The following is a 19,729-nucleotide window of genomic DNA, read 5'->3' as shown; positions in this document are numbered from 1 at the left end:
TATCGTGACAGGATGCCACCTGTGCAACAAGTCCAGGCATGAAATTTCCTTACTACTAAATATTCCAGTCAGCTGTGGGATGCAGACTTTCTCCAAAGTCAATCACCAAAGACTGCCAATGTAAAGCGTCAGATGCAGTGGTGTAAAGCACTCCACCACTGGACTCTAGAGCAGTGGAAACGTGTTCTCTGGAGCGAAGAATCACAGTTTTCAGTCTAGACCAGGGGTCGGCAACCTGGTGTAGACGCAGTCCTTATACTGCGGCTCCGCGTGGTTTGGGAAAATAAATGACAAGTATTTAGCTGAAGTGTATTTTTTGTGTTAGTTCTTTTTAAACTTGTAGTTCTAAATTGGAAGATTATTGTGATATTGAAATATAAAAATAAAATTATATTTTATTATTTTTCGTCGCTCAAAATAGCGTCACACTCGCGGAAGCCGGTATACCCGCCGAAACGCCGTGCATTTCCCGAGACTTTCAACCCCTGGTAGGCCAATTATGGATCTTCAGATCCACATTATGTCAGCAGCTCCACCGTGAACTATGTTAAAAACAAACACCGCTCACGCCTCACAGATGACCGCTTACAGTCCCGCGCAAAGATGAAAGTCACTTCACTGTGCGCAGAGGTTCAGCAGCAGAAGTTCCATTGTAAACATACCACGGCAGACCTGACGATATTTCCATGAACATGCTTTTCAGCATCTCTTTATTGACCACTTTTCACACACAGCTGCTGTACGTATACAGCCGGCTGTAGCTTTTCAGCTCACAGCCCGACACACACCAACACAACAGCATAGAGAGCACAGACGTTAAGGCGGCGAGGCGTGATTGCGGGTGCCGCTCAGGTGCGTCCGCCTCCTCACATGCAGCGGCACTGCAGACCACGCCCCGCCACACACATTTACCAGGTAAAATAAATATAAGTAAATAAATAAATATTTATGCAAATATTTATTTTTCATTTTTTAGTAAATAGCCTGCATTTATATAGCGCTTTACTAGTCCCTAAGGACCCCAAAGTGCTTTACACTACATTCAGTCATCCACACATTCACACACTGGTGATGGCAGCTACATTGTAGCCACAGCGCACTGACAGAGGCGAGGCTGCCGGACACTGGCGCCCTCTGACCACCACCAGTAGGCAACGGGTGAAGTGTCTTGCCCAAGGACACCACGACCGAGATTGTCGGAGCCGGGGCTCGAACCGGCAACTCTTGAGCCACAATCGCCCCGTTGCATAGTAGCGTAGTGCTTTTTTCCAATTATTTTTTAAAATTCAGGTCAAGGCTCTGCTACGCTCCAAAAGCCCAAAGGCGATATAAGGGTGGCACACAACAGTTTTTCTTTGCTACATGGATCGTTTTCCTTTGGTTATATTTCTTTAAGAGTTCAAAATGTGTTCATTACATAAATAAAATGTAATTTTCTCTGTAGCACTTCATGGATTTCATAAGCAACACACCTTAGTTGTTCACACAAAGCATAAAGGTAAAAAACAATACATACAGTGTTATCTTCATTTTAGATGTCAAAAAGTATTTGTGGCTCGCAGTGTTTTCCTTTGCGTGGAAACCGGGTCCAAATGGCTCTTTGGGTGTTAAAGGTTGCTGACCCCTGGTCTAGACGGTACTTGTCTGACTGCATTGTGCAAAGTGTAAAGTTTGTTGGAGCGGTTATTATGATGTGGGTTGTTTTTCAGGAGTTGGGCTCAGGCCCTTAGTTCCAGTGAAAGGAACATAGAGGGTTCAGCATATCAAGACATGTTGGACAATATCATGTTCTCAGCTTTGAACAGTTTGCGGATGGTCCCTTCCTGGTACAACATGACTGTTCACCAGTGCACAGAGTAAAGTCAATGAAGACATCGATGAGTGAGCTTGGTGTGGAAGAACTTGACTGGCCTGCACAGAGTCCTGTCCTCAAATCAACAGTTTGACCTCACAAATGTGCTTCTGGAAGAATGGTAAAAAATTCCTCAAAACACTCCTAAACCTATGGAAAGCCTTCCCAGAAGAGCTGAAGCTGTTATAGCTGCAAAGGGCCAACATCATATCAAACCTTATGGATTAAGAATGGGACGTCACTCAAGTTGATGTGTGTGTGTGAAGGCAGGCGAGTGAGTACTTTTGGCAGTACAGTGTATCAAACAGTCTTTACGGACTTTGTTTTTATTTGTAACTATTTACATCAACACCTGCATAATTGCATTTTTTTTTAAAGTTTTAACCTTTGTGATTGTTACGTTGCCCTCTGAGTCTCCTGGTTTTGAATATAAATGAAATCATTATCAGCTGGATAAATGAGGCTTATCAGACTATGGCTCACCTTGCAGAACTTGGTCCAGGGGATGAGTCCCTCCGGGTTCCTCTGAGCTTTGGTTCCTTCACAGAAAAACAACCAGGTACAAACATCTGCAGGTTATTCATGTGTGCTGCAGGTAGAAGTTTATTAGCACAGCAGTGACAGTCGGCCATTTGTTGACTTTGAGCCATTCGTTTTGGTCTGCAGCTTTCTGAGCCTCAGATCGTCTTATATTTCATCAGTAGTAAAGAAACGACAGATTGAGGGTTAAGATCTTTAGTTATAGTTAAGGTTTAAGCCTGTTATGAATAAAACAGAGACTTTAAAAGATATTTAGTGGCCTTGAATTTTCTTAAAACATTACCACATGTTATTTTTGTGCGTCTCACCGAGCAGTTTATCAGCGAGCATGTTGAGCTGCTCCTGGTTCAGGCCTCGCTTGGTGACGGAGGAGAACTGCCAGCTGAGCACCTCGGAGAGCTGAGACCACTTCGCCGCAGGAGGGGAGAGGAAGAACTTCAGGTTCTGGAAAATATGACAGTTGGAGATTGGTAAGAGACAAAAGCGAGGGTACGTGGAGGTGCTAGGAGCGGACTGAAATCAAAGCGTGTTCTCACTTTGGGCTCCGTGGTCAGCATGTTGTACCAGAGGATGGAGGCCCAGCCGCTGGGTAGCTGGCAGACGTTGGAGATGACGACCACGGGCAGAGAAATGGCCTAGAAATAAATAAAACGACAGGAGGAAGCAGCAGGGTTTAATCTCCTCTATCAACTCCAGTTTAATTCTGAGCATGAACAAAGGGCGGGTCTCACCTCAAGTTTGATGTCGAGTCCGGACTGGTTGAGCTGCAGCTCCGACTCAAAGCTGAGCGAGTGGAGCTCCTCGGTGACGATCAGAGGACCCTGAACACCCAGAGACACACTCAGCTTACCCAAAACACACAACACCCTTCCCCAAGCCTCTGCAGGAAGCATGCAACGTTCCTGTAACTAAACTTCACTCCACATCACCAATCTACACGTAAAACCACATCAAATGTAGTTTACAATCTTTCTCCAACAAAACAAACTATGTGTCCATATCTGTCCTTACGTCACATTTACAGAGGTTACATATAAAGTAGAACAAGGTTCCTCATATAGCTATGTAAGCTGTAATGCGGGACAATGAATTCTTTTCTTTTTCTAGTGTGCATTACATATAAAATGATTTTTTAGGCCACTGTTAGTTCTATAAAATCCCTTCAGTTTTTTCTAAAGAACTTTTATTTTGAAGCTTTCGCACTAACATGCCGTGGGAAGCTGAAACGGTGATTTTCATGTGACATTCGGCCTGGACAGAATTACTAATTTAATGGTTATATTCCACCACACAAGAGAATAAGCGCAGAGAAGGAGGGCGCGCTCCTACAGCTAAAGAAGAGGAAGAAAAAACATCCAGGTAGACGAGTCTGTTGCATATTGAAGGCCTCTATGATGACTGTAAAACAGCCAGTATGTGACCTGCAGTCTCAAACACACAGAGCAGGTTTGTGTATTATATGGAATAAAGTTTTAAAGGCTCTTACGTCATTTGTTCTGTTTCCAGGTCCTTTCTGTTCTTTGAGTTGCTGTATGGAGATTAAGTTGGAAAGGCATCACTATTAGGGTGTCTAAGAAATCTCCCTAAATAATAAAAACAATATATAACCAGTGGAAGGGAATACTGTGGGTTTAATACTAAGACACTGATTTTACCAAATGTCTGAACTCTGCTGCCAGACTGCCGTTGGACTCCTCCATGTTCATGACTTTGGTGTTTGTCCCCAAAATGTTAAACCTCCTGAACCTGATTCAAAGATGATCAATGGAAAGCTATTAATCAGCTGCGTTACTGAATAACACGTTATATATTTCAATGTGTATGAATACATTTCAGACGTACCCTTTCTTCTCTGTAACATCCCTGAGGAGAAAAAAAAAAAGTGTTACATATTTGGAAACATGCAGCATGATGATTCAAAGCGGCAAAAGCAAAGGTGAGAATTTGCTTACTTATCAAACAGGGCCTTGACTTTGAGCTGGTAGTTAAACTCTTGCAGTTTCACCAGAAACCTGAACCGAAAGGAAACGAGACTGAAACAGGAAGCTGACGCTCACCAACAGATAAACATCACCTGACGCAATTTCTGCGTTTTCATTTCATTTGGGTACAAAACAAAGAAGGAAAAATTCTTATTTTATTTATTTTGTGGGATGAAGAACTCTCTCTTAACAGGAAGAACCCTCCAGCAGAGCCAGGCTCAGGGATGTATAGATAGTATGGATACCAATGTTGGTATCAGTATTGGATCAATACCAAGCATGACAGGACCAAGAGTGGTAATAAACTGGTTCTGTTTTATTTATTTTTTTAGAAATTATATAAATGAGAAATTATATGAATTATTATATAACTTATATAAATGTAAAAATGATTTAGTGGTCAGGGCAGAAAGACACGTAAACACTTCACATTTAACTTCTTACCGAAGTTTCACCGTAAACTGGACGCCTGTTTTCAACACCAGTGGTCTCTGTGGGTGGGTGGGCATGCAAGGCTGCCTCTCTACAACTAGAGAGCTTCACACAGATCAGAATCCAGGTTAACAGCCAATAATAACAACACTCAGCAATAATAATGATAATAATAATAATGATAACAATAAAGAGTGAAGGGTTTCATACTTGGACAGCAGGTTTTTGAGGAGCTCCAGAGCTCGGCCTTCCAAGTAAGCCTTCTTCAATGTGATGGGGTCGTTCTCATAAGTGAACTTCTGCTCCAGCTCCTGCAGCTTCTTCAGGTGCTGACGGACCTGCTGCAGACTCTCCGCTACTGCCGTGAACCTGCAGGAGGGCGAGGACAGAAGATCAGATAACACACCAGATGAAGCACCCAGTCGACCGAAGAACTGTTCATGAACTGGACCCTGGATTACTTTTGGTTCTCCATTTACTTTCAGTCATTTATCTCCTCCATTTAGGATTTTTCCATATCGTTTAGTGACCACTTTCATCTGTTTATCTACCATGTTACGTCTTTTATCAAACTATTTTAACATCTTATTAAACCCCTTTAACCTTTCTTCTCAAACAGGTTCACATCCTCGCAGGTGTTTAATCAAAATGAACTGATGAAAAAAAACTGATGGAAAAATTACGATGAGGAAGGTGAGGGAAATATTAAATATAGGTGGAAGAATGAAAAAGACACTAAGATTGATGGCTAAGCAGAAGAGGAAGTGAAGAAAGAGGCGATTAAAGAGGAAGAGATGGGATGGAGAGGGCGGCTCACCAGTTCTGCAGCTGGTCCACGCAGGCGTTGGGCGGGCCACCGATGCAGGCGATCTTCTGACGCTGCTTCCAGTCGGGCAGCTCCTCGGAGATCAACTCTGCCAGCAGGGCCTGAGTGACGTTCAGCAGCTCGTTCAGCCCGAGCACAGCGTCCTAAAAAAATCAAAACAAAAAAACCCACACCCAAGAGTCCATCGCATCAGTCACATCAAATGTCCTGTTATGGCGTTTAAAACTCCTCAGAAAGAAAAAGTTTATAAGATCAAAATGACTTTATTGTTACAGCCCAGTGACCTCAAAGGGATTATATGTTAGTCGTGTTTCTCGTCACCTGACGCTTGGCTTTCAGCTCAAAGCACATCCTCCCGACTGTCATCTTCTCCTTCTCCAGGTCCTTCACCGTCATGCCGTTCATTTCATTCTCTGTGGAGGAAGAAGGAAAAAAAATGCACACAATTAAAACTTGGAAGCAACATAGATTGAATTTTAAATGAACTTTTAAGAGCATTTAATATATGTCAGTTTGGAAAAGGCCTTTCACTCTGTAATTTTACCAACACGAGCTACTTTGTTCCAATTTTTTAAGATCAGATCACCGCATTTGGCAACAAGTGCGCTTTAGCTCAAAACCTCAAAACTCCGTCAGCTCTCTGAAATTATTTCTCTGCCTCCATAACTCAAATTGCCCCTTGACATGTTGATCTTCACTGTATTACCAAAAGTACTTCCTCAGCCATCCAAATCACTGCAATCACATTTTGGGGTTTGGCTCTACAGCTGAGCCTGGACGATTTCCTCACCTCTGTTCTTCAGTGTGTTGACTTTGAAGTCATACTCGTCCTGCAGGTCTTCTACGTTCTTAATGTTCTGATCCACCACCTGATAGTCAAAGAGCCCGTTAGAGATTTTCCAGCAGAGCCGGGCCAACCTCGAGCTGGGACCTACACGCTGCGTAATAGTTTTACCTGGACTATGTGCTTCATCTCTTTCACTTTGTTGTCCAGCTTCTGTTTCTCCACCACCATGGCCGACACTGCCCCATCAGTCTCATCCTACCGAAACAGAGGTCACACATTTTAACGTCTCTGAAACAGAAACAGGTTTAGACTCTTCGGTACCTTGAAAAGTGAAACTGAATTCAGGTATTAATTTAGACATAGATGTTAAAGTTCTGCTAAACAACGAAATCAGATCAAGATTACACCCACTCCAAGTGTCTCAATCTTAAGACAAAATCCGCTCTCCTTAGCTAACATTAAGCATCATTATCACAGAGTATATCGTAGTTTTGATAGCAAAACTGCATCAATCTTAATGTATGTGGTGTAGATGAACAGAAACCCGTGCTGCTACCCTCATGTTTAATCAGATTTCTAGATAAGGCATTTAAAAGTAAAAACAAAGAAGAGGGAAGAAAACAGAATCGCAAAACATGCTAAATAAAGAAGGAACACTTGCTGTAGTTTTAAGGTGTTCAGACTTTTCAGGTATTTGACAAGTGTTCTGACTTGTAGACGTTTCACTTGGGTCATAGTTTTGTCCACTGATCTGTCTGCAGAGGAGCAAATTTTAGCCAGTTTCTCATCAGGGCCAAAAACATCACTCTGGGATCAATGAGGATATCACAGGCAAGTATTTCCTTTTCCAGGCATGTCCCACCGGGAGAGGCCCCAGGGCAGACCCAGGACACAGCTGGCATGCCTTGGTGTTCCTCCAGATAAGTGGAGGAGGTTGGTGGGGATGGCTTGGGAGAGGGAGGCCTGGGCATCTCTGCTTGGGCTGCTGCCCCCGTGACCTGGCTCCGGATAAGCGGAAGAAGATAGATGGATGGACAGATGGTATTTCCTTTTAAATTAAAAGTAATTTATCCCACAAGCGTTGCAGTTTTATACATGAAAAAAAAAAATAGGTATAAGGGGTGTAATGAAGTAGATCCTTTCCAATTCTTTCTATCTTTTAGATCTAGTAGAAGGTTGCTTTAATCTTCTGATTACGGCTTGTGGCTGTGAAATAGAAATTTCTGTGTTTGAGTGGAAAGATAACATGCAGATGAAAAATTACTGGGAAAAAAAACAAAAAAAGGATGATTTATTTTTTTACTCTGTGAGAGTAAGAGAATATAAACAGCATGAAGGTGAAATGGTTTTTACAGCTTTATTTAATGCACTAAAGTTATAGTACATAAGAAAAAAGCTGATTCTGAGGTTGTTTCTGTTGGTTTTTCATTTTGAAGAATGAGAACTCAGTCCCTGTGTGCATATTGGGCTTTGATTCATAGAGCATGCAGACGTGTACGCACCATGCATCAGCATGATTTTGGAGCATTCAAGCAGCCATTAAGTTGGAAAAGTAATACAATTCTTATCATTTGTTCAGCTATTTTTGTCTTGAAAGCATCTTTTCTCTTGCTTTAAGTTGCATCTGGTAGGATTTACGATGGTCTACCTGCACCAGAAGCTGGCTGTAATCCACCTATAAGCTGTTTGAATCCTGAACACTCGTCTATAATTTAAACCCCAGATGTGTGAGCCTAAAAGTAAATGTGTATTTAAAGCCAGAGTCTGATTAACGGAAGGATTTAGATCTGTCGGGTGTTATTCTGCTGTCATAGTTATGTTCTAACAACGAAACCGAGCTGCAGCTTTTACCTCTGTGCTCTTTGCAATCTCCAGTATCTTCAGCTCCTCCTTCAGGTTTCTGGAGATGATCATGGCCATGTGGACGGGATCTTCCTGGAAGCGATCCTGGAGAGAGAACCGCTCGTACTTTTAGTTACATAAAGGAATTTAACCTGCCTCACACAGAAGTATTTCGAATCCAGGGTCGGACCTGCAAGTTCCTCTTGATCTTGCGAATGTTGTGCTGCAGCAGGAAGTTGTTCTCCAGAGCGAAGCGGCTGTGTTGGTCGTCCAGCTGAGCGAGAAGGTCGTGGAAACGAACCGTGGCCAGAGAGTCCTGCATGGCCACCGTGTCCCTGAGGAGACCACAGTAAGTCTTTGAGTAGCATGAACAGAAGACGCTCAGTTTGGGGTTAACCTTGAAAGGGTTACAAATTGGTTTTCAGCTAATGCTGTGCTTCAACAAAACCTTTATCCAAATATTGAGAAGTCCATGATTATCAGTCTCATTAGCTCAAACACTTTTGCTTTGGTCTGATAAAAATCTAGCAATGGAACAGTTAATGAACAGATGCTGAAATGATGATGAAGGACAGGTATTTCTGCACTTTTACAACCAGGATTTTATGGGCTGTGAGGACTTTTTCCCCCACATGTAATTAAATTTTTGCAGCTGAACCAAAACTCTCAATATGCGCAAAGATATCCCTGCATTGTGGATACAATGTCATGAAGCTTTCCATATCCTTGGTGACCCTGTTGTTTTCCAGTGCAGGACCATAGATCCAGATCCACGTCCACAAGTGTGAGCTCGCTTCTGTTTGGTCTACGATGTCGATACAAATGCACCTACAGTTTTCTTTTCCATCAGGACATCCAGTTTAACCTTTGCTTTGATTTACTTTGCAACCTTTGATTTTCTTGTTTTAGTGTTAGTTATTCCTCTTTTTATTGTATGGAGGGGATATGCCAGATAAAAAAAATTCAGGTAAATCAGTACAGGTATTACAATAAAAACAACTTTTTAATGGTTCAAACGAGTCGATGAGAAACGTTTGCCAAAAAAAAAAAAAAAAAAAGACGCTGCCCTTTATTCGGACTTCTTACCAGTCGATGCTTTCGATCCACTTGCTCAGGTACTGACGGATGTCCATGGGGAACGAGTCATCGTACAGCTGATCCACCTGCTCCAGGTACTTGCTGTCCAGCATCTGAAGCTGGCCCCACTGCGCCATCTTCTGGTGAATGAAAGCAGCTCTGTCAGGACATTTTTTGCACGATGTGGCACAGTCTACGCAAAAGACGGGAGAGTCTAAAAGCTGCATTCTTACTAATGACCAGCAGTGAGATAGCCTCTTCCCTATGGGCTCAAAATGTGGTCATAAATATTTTGTACTTGTAAAAAAGATTTGTGTGTGGACTTAGCCAAAAAAAACCTGCAAGTTACAACTACGAATTTTGACCCTATTTTTCTTCCTTTCATCTGATTGGTGAATGTCATGTCAATCACAAATGTAACAATCCAATCAGAATTTGTGATTGACATGACGTTGACCAATCAGCTTAAAGGAAGAAAAATAGGGTCAAAATTCATACTTGTAACTTGCAGGGGTTTTTTTGGGCTAAGTCCACACACAAATCTTTTTTACACACACAAATCTTTTTTACGCATGCACAAATTTTTTTTTTTTTACACATACAAATCTTTTTTACAAGTACAAAATATTTATGACCACATTTTGAGCCCATACTTCCCCTGCTCAGCGATGCCAATAAAATAAACTCTCTTGGTGCGTTTTTTCACTAAAATCTGTATTTTCACATCTTGCTAATTAAACATGAACTTAATTTTATTGCTTTTTATCTGTGTTAGTGTCAGAAATAAGAGGTAATCAGTGCCACTCAGTTTCAAAACAACAGGTAGGTGATGGCCAAATTGCTCAGCTTCATCATTTTCCTAAAAAGCACAAAAGGTGGCTACATATATACAGGCTTTTCTACCGAGCATCAGGCAAGATTATTCACCATTTTAGTTTCACAGATAAGAAATGTTAAAGCATTTTTTCTGTCATACATATCCTGTTTCGTGGTGGATGTTCATGCACCAGAGCCTCAAATAATGAGGACAGTGTATGTGCGAGTAATCGCTCTAGCCTCAGACTGCTCTAAATACTCAGTTTCAAAAATTCCTTTTCCTACTCTTTGATCTTTATGATGTCATGGAGGGCACATATTTCTAACATGTGCAACAAAAGTCTTGATAGTGAGGGGCAGCCAATCAGAGCTGCTTAAAGTCAGCTTAAAAGTGAAGGAGCTAAAACAGCTTAGACAGAGAATGAACTGGAGACCAAGTATGAGATAAATAAAAATGGTAAATGGCCTGTATTTGTATAGCGCTTTTCTAGTCCCTAAGAACCCCAAAGCACTTTACACAACCTGTCATCCACCCATTCACACACACATTCACACGCTGGTGATGGCAAGCTACATTGTAGCCACCCTGGGGCGCACTGACAGAGGTGAGGCTGCCGGACACTGGCGCCACCGGGCCCTCTGACCACCACCAGTAGGTAACGGGTGAAGTGTCTTGCCCAAGGACACAACGACCGAGACTGCCCAAGCTGGGGCTCAAACCGGCAACCTTCCGATTACAAGGCGAACTCCCAACTCTTGAGCCACGATCGCCGCCATATAATATTATTATTATTATTATTATTCTAATCTGGGAATCATGCAAAGCTACTCTAGCAGAGTCCAGGAGTGAAAATATGGAGCTGGAAATAAGCAGAAAAAGTCTGATTTTATATACTTTTTCACTGGTGTGTCATCAAAGACTGAAGAAAACCCTAGCTGGGTTATTAAACGCCCACAAAAGCAAATCATGTTTGTAAATTTATCGACATGTATGTCACATTTCTGTCTGCAGTCTTCCGCTGTAGACACACAACAGTTAATAAAAACATACAGAATCTATTATCATGAGGCTGTGAGATAAAAGTGGCAGAAATCTGAGACTTTTTAAAAAACCCTTTAAAGGGACTTTACGCTTTTTGAGAATTCGCTAGACGTGGATACTTAGTTAAAGTTTATATACAGTGTAGAAGTGTATAATAATCCTGAATAAATAAAGGAAACATTTTTTAGTCATTTGTTCTGAGCTTGGTTTTCTAAGAACTCATCTTAAATCCATAAATATATGAGGATAATTCAACAATTTGAAGATCTAATTGAAAATATTTTTTTATTTCTGACTCTCCTTGCATCACTGTGGACAGAAGACAAAGGTCAGGAAGCTCCAAAACATTTTTCTCACTACAGAAAACCAGCTGCTTGTTTACAGTGTGAGAAATTGTGAAATGATAAGTGCTGACTCGAGGATTGTCGCGGGCTGCCACCCGCCTCCTTCCTGGCTCAGTTGTGCTCTGACTTAAGATCAGAAAGTAAAAACAAAGAAAGATGTGTGTGATGATGTAAAGGAACATCCAACACTGATTTCTGTTAAAAGTAGCTGGATTTCATAGACACTGAAGCTCAAACTGTAATTAGCTGCACAGATTAATTCCCATATTGTAAAACAGGATTGTTTGACAGCTAAAGAAGAGACAAATTAACATTTTGTTGTTTTGTTTTTTTTAAATCAAACGCAATCTTATCTGTATTTATCTTGTTCCAAGTGGCTAAACCTGAATGTAGGAGGCGTCTAAGGTCAGCTTAGGTTTCAATTTCCCCACAAATGCGACTCTGCCTCCAGCATCAGTTAAAAAATATATCATTAAGAGTATTTAAACGTATGTGTATCTATATATATATGACCTAATTCCACATTCATGAGACGATCATAGCCAATAAATCCATTTCACAGCTTTAATTTTTAATCTTTCTGGCTCCCCAAGTCACTTAAGGCAGCCCTGTGGTCCTTTCCAGCTCTCCTCAGCCAAACTCTAATCGGTAATGTGTCTTTTTTAAGATTCAAGCAGAGCCCCTTATTTTAACGTCTAACAATACAAGACTCAATAGATTATCTATATGTTGGTGCCTCACCTGAGAGATCGGCATATACAATAATTTATCTGGTGTTACACATCGACTAAGATCCCGACTTTTACACGGGGTTGACAGGTAATTATTTACGTTTCGGACCCCTAATGGTTGGAGGTATGGACGTAAGCGTGTAAAAAGTTAAGATTTGATTTAAATAACGGCTACGGACAGATACACAAATATTAACACATACACAGAGGAACGCTTATATCCCGTAAACTGCCATCAAGTGTTTGCAGGAGTCGTTTTTTTTAAGCATTACCGATTAGCAAGTTTAAGTGCTCTCCTAGCACGGCTTGCTGTGTAAAAGGGTCACAGATGCGATTAATATAAAACAACGTCACCTTTTGAACATGTAAGTCATGTAACTTACCTTTAATGTAAAGGTAACGTGAACAAGCTTCCACGGGAAGTAAGTTGTGTTTCCGAAAACGCTTGAGTCCCTAACAGCTCTCCTACCTTTTTTCTACTCCAGTGGCGCAGCTTACTTTACGGAACAGCCAATCACCGCACACCATTTACGACAAGCCCCCGCCCTTTTCCACGAGACAGCCAATCACAAAGAGGGAAAAACGGCTGTTGTTGACAGCTACCAAGCATGCCTGAAAAAAAAATACACAGGAGTTTTTTTGTTTAAAGCTGCCCCTGTAAGCATAACATCAAGAGTCAAGATGTATTTTGTCATTGTACAAAGTCAAAGAGAACGACACTGTACATAAAATGTATTTTTAATTGAGTTTAAAGCAACATGACGCAGGCTTTTCGGAGGGAGAAAGTCAGTACAGAGAAGAGCCAAGAGTGACCACGTGTTTTCAGAGAAAGCGAAAGCTGCAAGGACGCCTACAACTCTGAAACTGAAACTTAACTTAAAAATTATGTTTGATCGTTGACATGTGAAAAAAATTCTGGAATAAGAAAGTAATAACTGAAAATAAAAGACGTATTTAAAAAACATAACAAAAAAACTAAACTTAAAAAAAAAATCTTATTGTAGTCTAAATATCAAAAGTTATACTCTTGTACCGACAACAAAAAGGTGCTAATCACCAGTTTTAAAACGTAAATATTTCACTAATATTTATTCTTTGTAGTTCTTATATTTTACAAAGTTGAAAACTTCAATGGAGAACAAAAGTCTTGCCCCAGCCCACATTTCTTCCAAGAAGTCAGAATTTCCTGTAATTTTCTAAGTGGTTTTGAGCAGTATTTCCCCAGGCTTTCCAAGGACCTCTCAAAGTTTTTCTTTGGGCATTAGCTACATTTCCACTTCACTTAAGTCTTTCAGAGGAAAAAAGGAAGTGGTAGATGCATCTGGACCTTCAGCTGATCCATCTAATGTTCACTGAAGCCTCATCAGAAATGGTCTCAGTGGAAGGTGGCTGTCAGGAAGCCATTCTTAAACAGGAAGGGGAACAGGAAGAAAAGGCCTGAACTGAAAGGAAGTGGAAACCAGTCTGATGGAGTGATGAATCCAGATCTGAATGTTTATGGTTCTAATCATCATTAATATGCAGACCGGTAGGCAGAAAAGAGGTACAGTGAGTGTTTACAGTCATCTGTAAAACATGGTGGAGGCTCCGACATTGTTTGGGCTGCATTTCAGTCAACGATATTGAAGATCTTTGTCAAAACTGATGAATTATCAACATAGAAAAGTACCATCACATTTTGATCCAGCATGCAATACCATCTGGAAATCATCTGATTGGAAACAGTTTAATTTTTCTTCATGACAATGATCCAAAACACACTGCCAATGCAGTAGAAACATACCTGGATAGACAAAAAACACAGAGTGGAACACTATCGGTCATGGATTGGCCTCCCCGGAGCCCGGACCTCAACATTATTGAAGCAGTGTGGGATCAGTGCTTTCAACACCATCCAACCCGCACTACTGAGAGGGAAGCTGGAGGGAGCCAGAGTAGGCAGACAGCTGACTGCATGGACCATCGACTACCTTACCAACAGACCACAGTATGTGAGGCTCCACGACTGTGTGTCCGAGGTGGTAATCTGCAGCACGGGGGCACCACAGGGCACGGTTCTCTCACCTTTCCTGTTCAGCCTTTACACTTCAGACTTCTGTTATAATTCGGACGATTGCCATCTACAGAAGTTCTCAGATGATACAACCATCATTGGATGCATATCAGACGGGAATGATCAGGAATACAGGGGGGTCATCAGTGACTTTGTTGGCTGGTGTGAGACCAACGTACTCCAAATCAACGCTGGCAAGACAAAGGAGATGATCATAGACTTCAGGAGGAAGTCAACCCCTACAACACCGGTGAACATCCAAGGGAAAGATATTGAGATAGTGGACTCTTATAAGTACCTGGGTGTTCACCTCAACAATAAACTGGACTGGACTACAAATACAGACGTCCTGTATAAGAAGGGCCAGAGTTGACTCCACCTGCTGAGGAGACTGAGGTCCTTCAGAGTCTGCAGGACTCTGTTAAGGACATTCTATGACACTGTGGTAGCATCTGCCTTTTTCTATGCAGTGGCCTGCTGGGGGAGTGGATGCACGGACAGGAACAGGAGCAGGATTGACAAACTGGTCTAGCTCCATGCTGGGATGTCCCCTGGAGTCTGTGGAGGTGGTTGGCGAGAGGAGGATGTTAGTAAAGCTGACATCCATCATGAACAACCCACATCACCCACTGCATGAGTATGTGAGTGGGCTGAGCAGCTCCTTTAGTCAGAGACTGAAACACCCTCACTGCAGGAAGGAGCGCTTTCGCAGATCATTCATCCCAACAGCAGTTGGACTCTATAACTCCTCAATCACGATGTCATAAGTCACTGGACACTGTGAACATCCACGGTCACCACTTCATGCATAATAGACCTTCCATGTGTATGGACATGTGCAGGTATATATGTCTGTATATGTATACATATGTATATTTAGTGTGTACATGTGTGTGTGTACATGTCTATAAATCCAATTGTTCAGTCTGACGTCACTAGCCGTGTCTGGGCCTAAACTCCGCTGCAGGTCCATATATCAAACGATCACTATGGCATTACTGAGAGTTGAAAAACTGTCTAAAGTCTTTCATCTTTAATAAAATGATCAGCGTTCTGCTCTACCAGGTGTAACAATTGAGTTTAACATCCAGGCATCCATGAAAACGGAATTTATGACATTTAACGGAGTTAGAAGTTAGCAGGGAGTTAGCTCGCTAGCTTCTATCTAAATACAATATAGCATGTCCTGACTGCGGGGTTTTGGAAACAAATTAAAACGTACAGCTCTGCTATCACTTCCAACATAAATGAAGACAGAAAACTAAACAGCAGTGACGTTTGTAGGGTTACTGAAGTTGGGCTAGCTGGTATATAATGATGTGCTACGTGACCGCTAGCGACACAGCTATGTTAGCATAATATAAACAAGCTAACTTTTTTTCCACTCGATAAAAGTTAACGTGAGTGTTCTCGGTGGTCAGGAACAAATGTAATCGCATGGCAGGATGCTGTAAAAGGACCAAACTTCAGCCAGGAGAACAACTGAGATAATCCATCCATAATACGAGGTTAGTCATTCATATACTGCTGCATGGCCTGGGCTGTAGTTACATCCTAAGGTTTTAAAAACTGAGCTTAAATAAATGATTAGTGGTAATAAAAGCCGAGGGAGGTCAACAGGGATCACTGACTGTTTTAGGAGCTTTTTGAGATCAAATAGAAGAAAATACATAACATTAAACATGTTAACAACACAAAAGCCATATTAAACGCAGACTACTTTAGACCCGGAAGTAGGATTCGTCGCGTCATCACTGAACAACCGGATAGGAATAGTAGTGGTACAATAGTTATGTTAAGCTATATAGTTTATGTCTTCCATATTTCCAACTATATCCATAATCACATACTGTGTATGCTACCATTGTATATAGTGTATTATCTTACTTTTTTTCATTGATTGTACTTATTTGTATTTTTGTATTTCCTTCTGATATCTGTACCTGAGCTGAGGTGACGCAAAAATTTCCCCGTTGTGGGATCAATAAAGTCTTATCTTATCTTATTGTATCTTATCATGTTGACAGAGAACAGAACAGAAGGCAGAAACATTCAAAGAAGAGCTTTGAATGTCCTTCAAGAAGCCTGAAGAACTATTCCTGAAGAAATGACAGATTTCGATAAATCAATCACCTGTTTCTCATTATCCTGCTAGGAACCTTCTAAAATAGGGGTGTGGAACTCCAGACCTCAAGGGCCAGGTCCTTAGACATGTCCTTGATCCAACACAGCTGATTTAAATGGCTAAATTACCTCCTCAATATGTCTTGAAGTTCTCTGGAGGCCCGGTAATGAACTAATCATTTGATTCAGGTGTGTTGACCCAGGGTGATATCTAAAACCTGCAGGCTGGCCCACCGGACCTTGAGGCCTGGAGCTCCCCACCCTGTTCTAGAGGCTATCATGAAGTTGCTGAAAGCAGTGCATCATCCACCAACCAGTTTGACCAGTAGACAAACTGCAAAGGGTCCAACTGGTGGCCTGTAATGTCCTTCACATGGGCTAACACTAGGTGTTCAAGGGATTTCATGACCACAGACGTCAAGGCGACAGGCATACATGCCAACCCTCCTGATTTGAATCCCGAATTTCAGTACCCCTCCCGAAAATCTCCTTCTCCCAAATTTCTCCTGATTTTCCACCTGGACAACAAAAATGAAAAACCATATCCCAGAATTCATTCCAGCCATTTCCAGTTTCCAACAATGGTGGCAGCTACTTAGGTTTAATATTACTCTTATTACTCTTTCTGGGTTGCAAACTAAACTTTTAGCATATTTTCAGGTGAGAATGTAGGTGTGTAAACTTCAAATATCTGAGCCGGCAAGAACAGCGAACTCCCGGTACATCATTTTCAAACCCCCGCGGTCTTTCGCCACTCAGGTTAAACATGATATATGAGTCACTTAGATAACCTAAAAATGTTATTGTTTTTTTACTTCTTTTTTTTTTTAGTGTTTTATTTGTTCCTGAGTAAATTGGTTTGGCTGAGATTAAAGTTATTAGATACGATTAGATTAAATAAAACTTTATTAATCCCTTGGGAGGGTTCCTCCGGGGGTTTTCACACAGCTGAATAAACATCAAACAGAAAACTGATTAAACAGAAGTGTGAGATGGTCGAGAATTTACACCAGTGTCTGGTTATATTTAGATAGCAAGGAGCAGATGGCAGAGTTTCACTCCACTGAGAGAGCTCGTGATGTAATTCTGAAGGCTAGACCGTCACAGTCGCTCACTTCCGGCCTACCCGGCTTTCGGAGGACCCGGCCCACTTATAGCACGAAGGCCGGGTCCTCAGGTGGATGCAGCCTCTGAATTTGGACAGCCCTGGCTCGGGGACAGTAATAATGGTGACATTTAACTTACTTTAAATACATAATTTTAAATAAATAAACACTGTAAAATTCAAGTTTTTTTTGTTTTGTATATGTGTATACCCCCCCTTTATTAAATGTCTCCCTAATTCTGAGGTCTCAAGGTTGGCAAGTATGGCGTCAGGTCTATAATCATTCAATCCTGGAATGGTGGGTTTCTTGGGGATGATGGTGGAGTGTTTGAAGCAGGAGGGAACTTCACACAGCTCCAGGGATCTTTTGAGGATGTGGGTAAAGCTGGGAGTTCCTGTTTTTTTAAGAGTTGGAAGTTTTCATGCATTTACTACAGAAGCATTTCTTTGGGAAAAAATGAAACTTAATGTTGAAATAGCCCTTTGTTTTCTTATAATAAGATATCTCGGCAAATAAATGTGTAATTAAATTTCTTTATATTGATAGAAAAGGGTGTTTCAGAGATATGGCACACTTAAGATTAAAGTAGGCTGTATGTGGCCAACAATGTAAAATGAGTTTAACATTGCTGGTCTAATAGTGACATGTCTGTTAATTTCCACATCTTACTTCCTCTTCTTCAGTAACCTTCTGCTTAAGAAAAAAAAATCCTGATTTCATAATTTCTCAAACTGCTACTTGTGTTCTGTTTCTGATCTGATCTGTCAAAGGGGAACTCACAAACAGCTTCAAGGTCTGAAAATCAGCAGATGCAGTGAACACTGAACATCAAACTGCTGCTCTCTGGAGGTGATGGTCCACTTCTTCATCTCTATGGTAGGTTGTAGCCGGGTTGGCTTAGTTCAGCTCAACTCAGTTTTTAGGGTTTTCCATTAGGTGTTAGCGCCTCGTACTGGGTACTTCTTTAGTACTTAAATACTTTTTTAGGAGTTCCAAGCGAGCCTAGTCAAGCCAAAAACATGATGTCAACAGACTGCAATACACTGATTGGCCAGGAAGTGACATCACTGGAAGAGTCATGAGAGCAACTCCCATTTTTGAAACCAGCCAATGAGCCAACACACAAACCAATATTTTGGCCATTAACCATTGATTTAGGAGAAGGTATGCCATCACCTCAGTGTCCTCTTTTGTTGTGTTGCGTTTACGTCGCACACAACTGACATCACGGGACTTTCGGGTCATGTTGCTATAACCCAGCCACACTGAGGTGGTAAACTATTGTAATTTTTCTCTTTTGTCCTGTCTTCATTCTCACTCTCATCAAGTGCTTGCTCATAGAGCTAAATCTAATTGTTGGTGATTATTCTCTATACAATATAATCTTTACAATATAATTTAAAAGCACCTTGAGACAACTGCTGTTCGGATTTAGTGCTATATAAATAAAATTCAATTGAATTGAATAAATGGAAAACACAACTGAGTTGAGTCGACTTGAGTGGAAAAGAGCTAGTGGAAAAAAGGCAATTGTTCCAGATAAGTGATCAACATGTAGAGCACCATCACCTGAAGAAAAACTGTTCCTTTACCTGGCTGCATTTAACAGAACATCACCTCATGGGAACACTATCGATACCAGCGCTGTTATTGTAATCAGATTGATACTAGCGGGATAGGACCAATACTTTGTTAATATGCTATGAGTTCAGTATGTAGCCCACTAAACTGTTTTAAACACATACAATAATTATTACTTGATATACACAAAATAATAATAATCCTCAAACATGCAGATTTCTAGCCTATAAGACAAACAACAATAACTGACCCAGAGTGGCTTAGAGACAGGCACATTTACAAACCACGTCTCCACACTGCTTTCCCTTTATAGGTTAAAACTATCGGTATTGGTATCTTAAAACCTGTATTCACTTGGTATCCGATTGATACCAAAAGTTTGCAGTATCGCACACCACCAACTGGTGGATGATGGGCTATGGGAATGTGAAACCATCACAAACCATGTCACAGCAGATAAATCAGAGGTTCAATGAAAACCACCTCCCCGGTAGCAGCATTTAGAATAAATAAAAATGAAAACTAATAAATAGCTAACTATAAATGTAAAAATACCAACTATACAACTGTACAAATATACAAGGCTTATTTAGA

General features: G+C 41.2%; 1 protein-coding gene across 1 annotated transcript in view; it reads right to left on the bottom strand.

The window, feature by feature from the left end:
• The window catches only part of LOC146547956 (signal transducer and activator of transcription 1-alpha/beta-like), a 14,692-nt gene extending 1,932 nt beyond the window's left edge, over positions 1-12,760 (bottom strand). The window contains exons 1-18 of the mRNA XM_085265013.1: positions 12,655-12,760; positions 9,348-9,475; positions 8,452-8,596; positions 8,271-8,366; positions 6,588-6,674; positions 6,423-6,501; positions 5,954-6,045; positions 5,624-5,775; positions 5,017-5,175; positions 4,819-4,911; positions 4,345-4,404; positions 4,235-4,255; positions 4,048-4,138; positions 3,879-3,920; positions 3,124-3,213; positions 2,929-3,027; positions 2,701-2,836; positions 2,253-2,391 (exon numbers count right to left, since the gene is read on the bottom strand). Coding sequence (XP_085121139.1) covers positions 2,253-2,391; positions 2,701-2,836; positions 2,929-3,027; positions 3,124-3,213; positions 3,879-3,920; positions 4,048-4,138; positions 4,235-4,255; positions 4,345-4,404; positions 4,819-4,911; positions 5,017-5,175; positions 5,624-5,775; positions 5,954-6,045; positions 6,423-6,501; positions 6,588-6,674; positions 8,271-8,366; positions 8,452-8,596; positions 9,348-9,475 — 1,709 coding nt within the window. The 5' untranslated portion in view covers positions 12,655-12,760. The remainder of the gene's footprint in view (positions 1-2,252; positions 2,392-2,700; positions 2,837-2,928; positions 3,028-3,123; positions 3,214-3,878; positions 3,921-4,047; positions 4,139-4,234; positions 4,256-4,344; positions 4,405-4,818; positions 4,912-5,016; positions 5,176-5,623; positions 5,776-5,953; positions 6,046-6,422; positions 6,502-6,587; positions 6,675-8,270; positions 8,367-8,451; positions 8,597-9,347; positions 9,476-12,654) is intronic.
• Between the last annotated feature and the right edge of the window lie 6,969 nt (positions 12,761-19,729).

Source organism: Mchenga conophoros, linkage group LG23, assembly GCF_057382185.1.
Source record: "Mchenga conophoros isolate Kocher_MC1m ecotype Shallow Benthic linkage group LG23, M_conophoros_male_GT1.1, whole genome shotgun sequence".
Classification (NCBI taxonomy): Eukaryota; Metazoa; Chordata; class Actinopteri; order Cichliformes; family Cichlidae; genus Mchenga; species Mchenga conophoros.
Note: the sequence above shows the minus strand (reverse complement) of the source record. Positions and strands in the feature narration are given on the sequence as shown.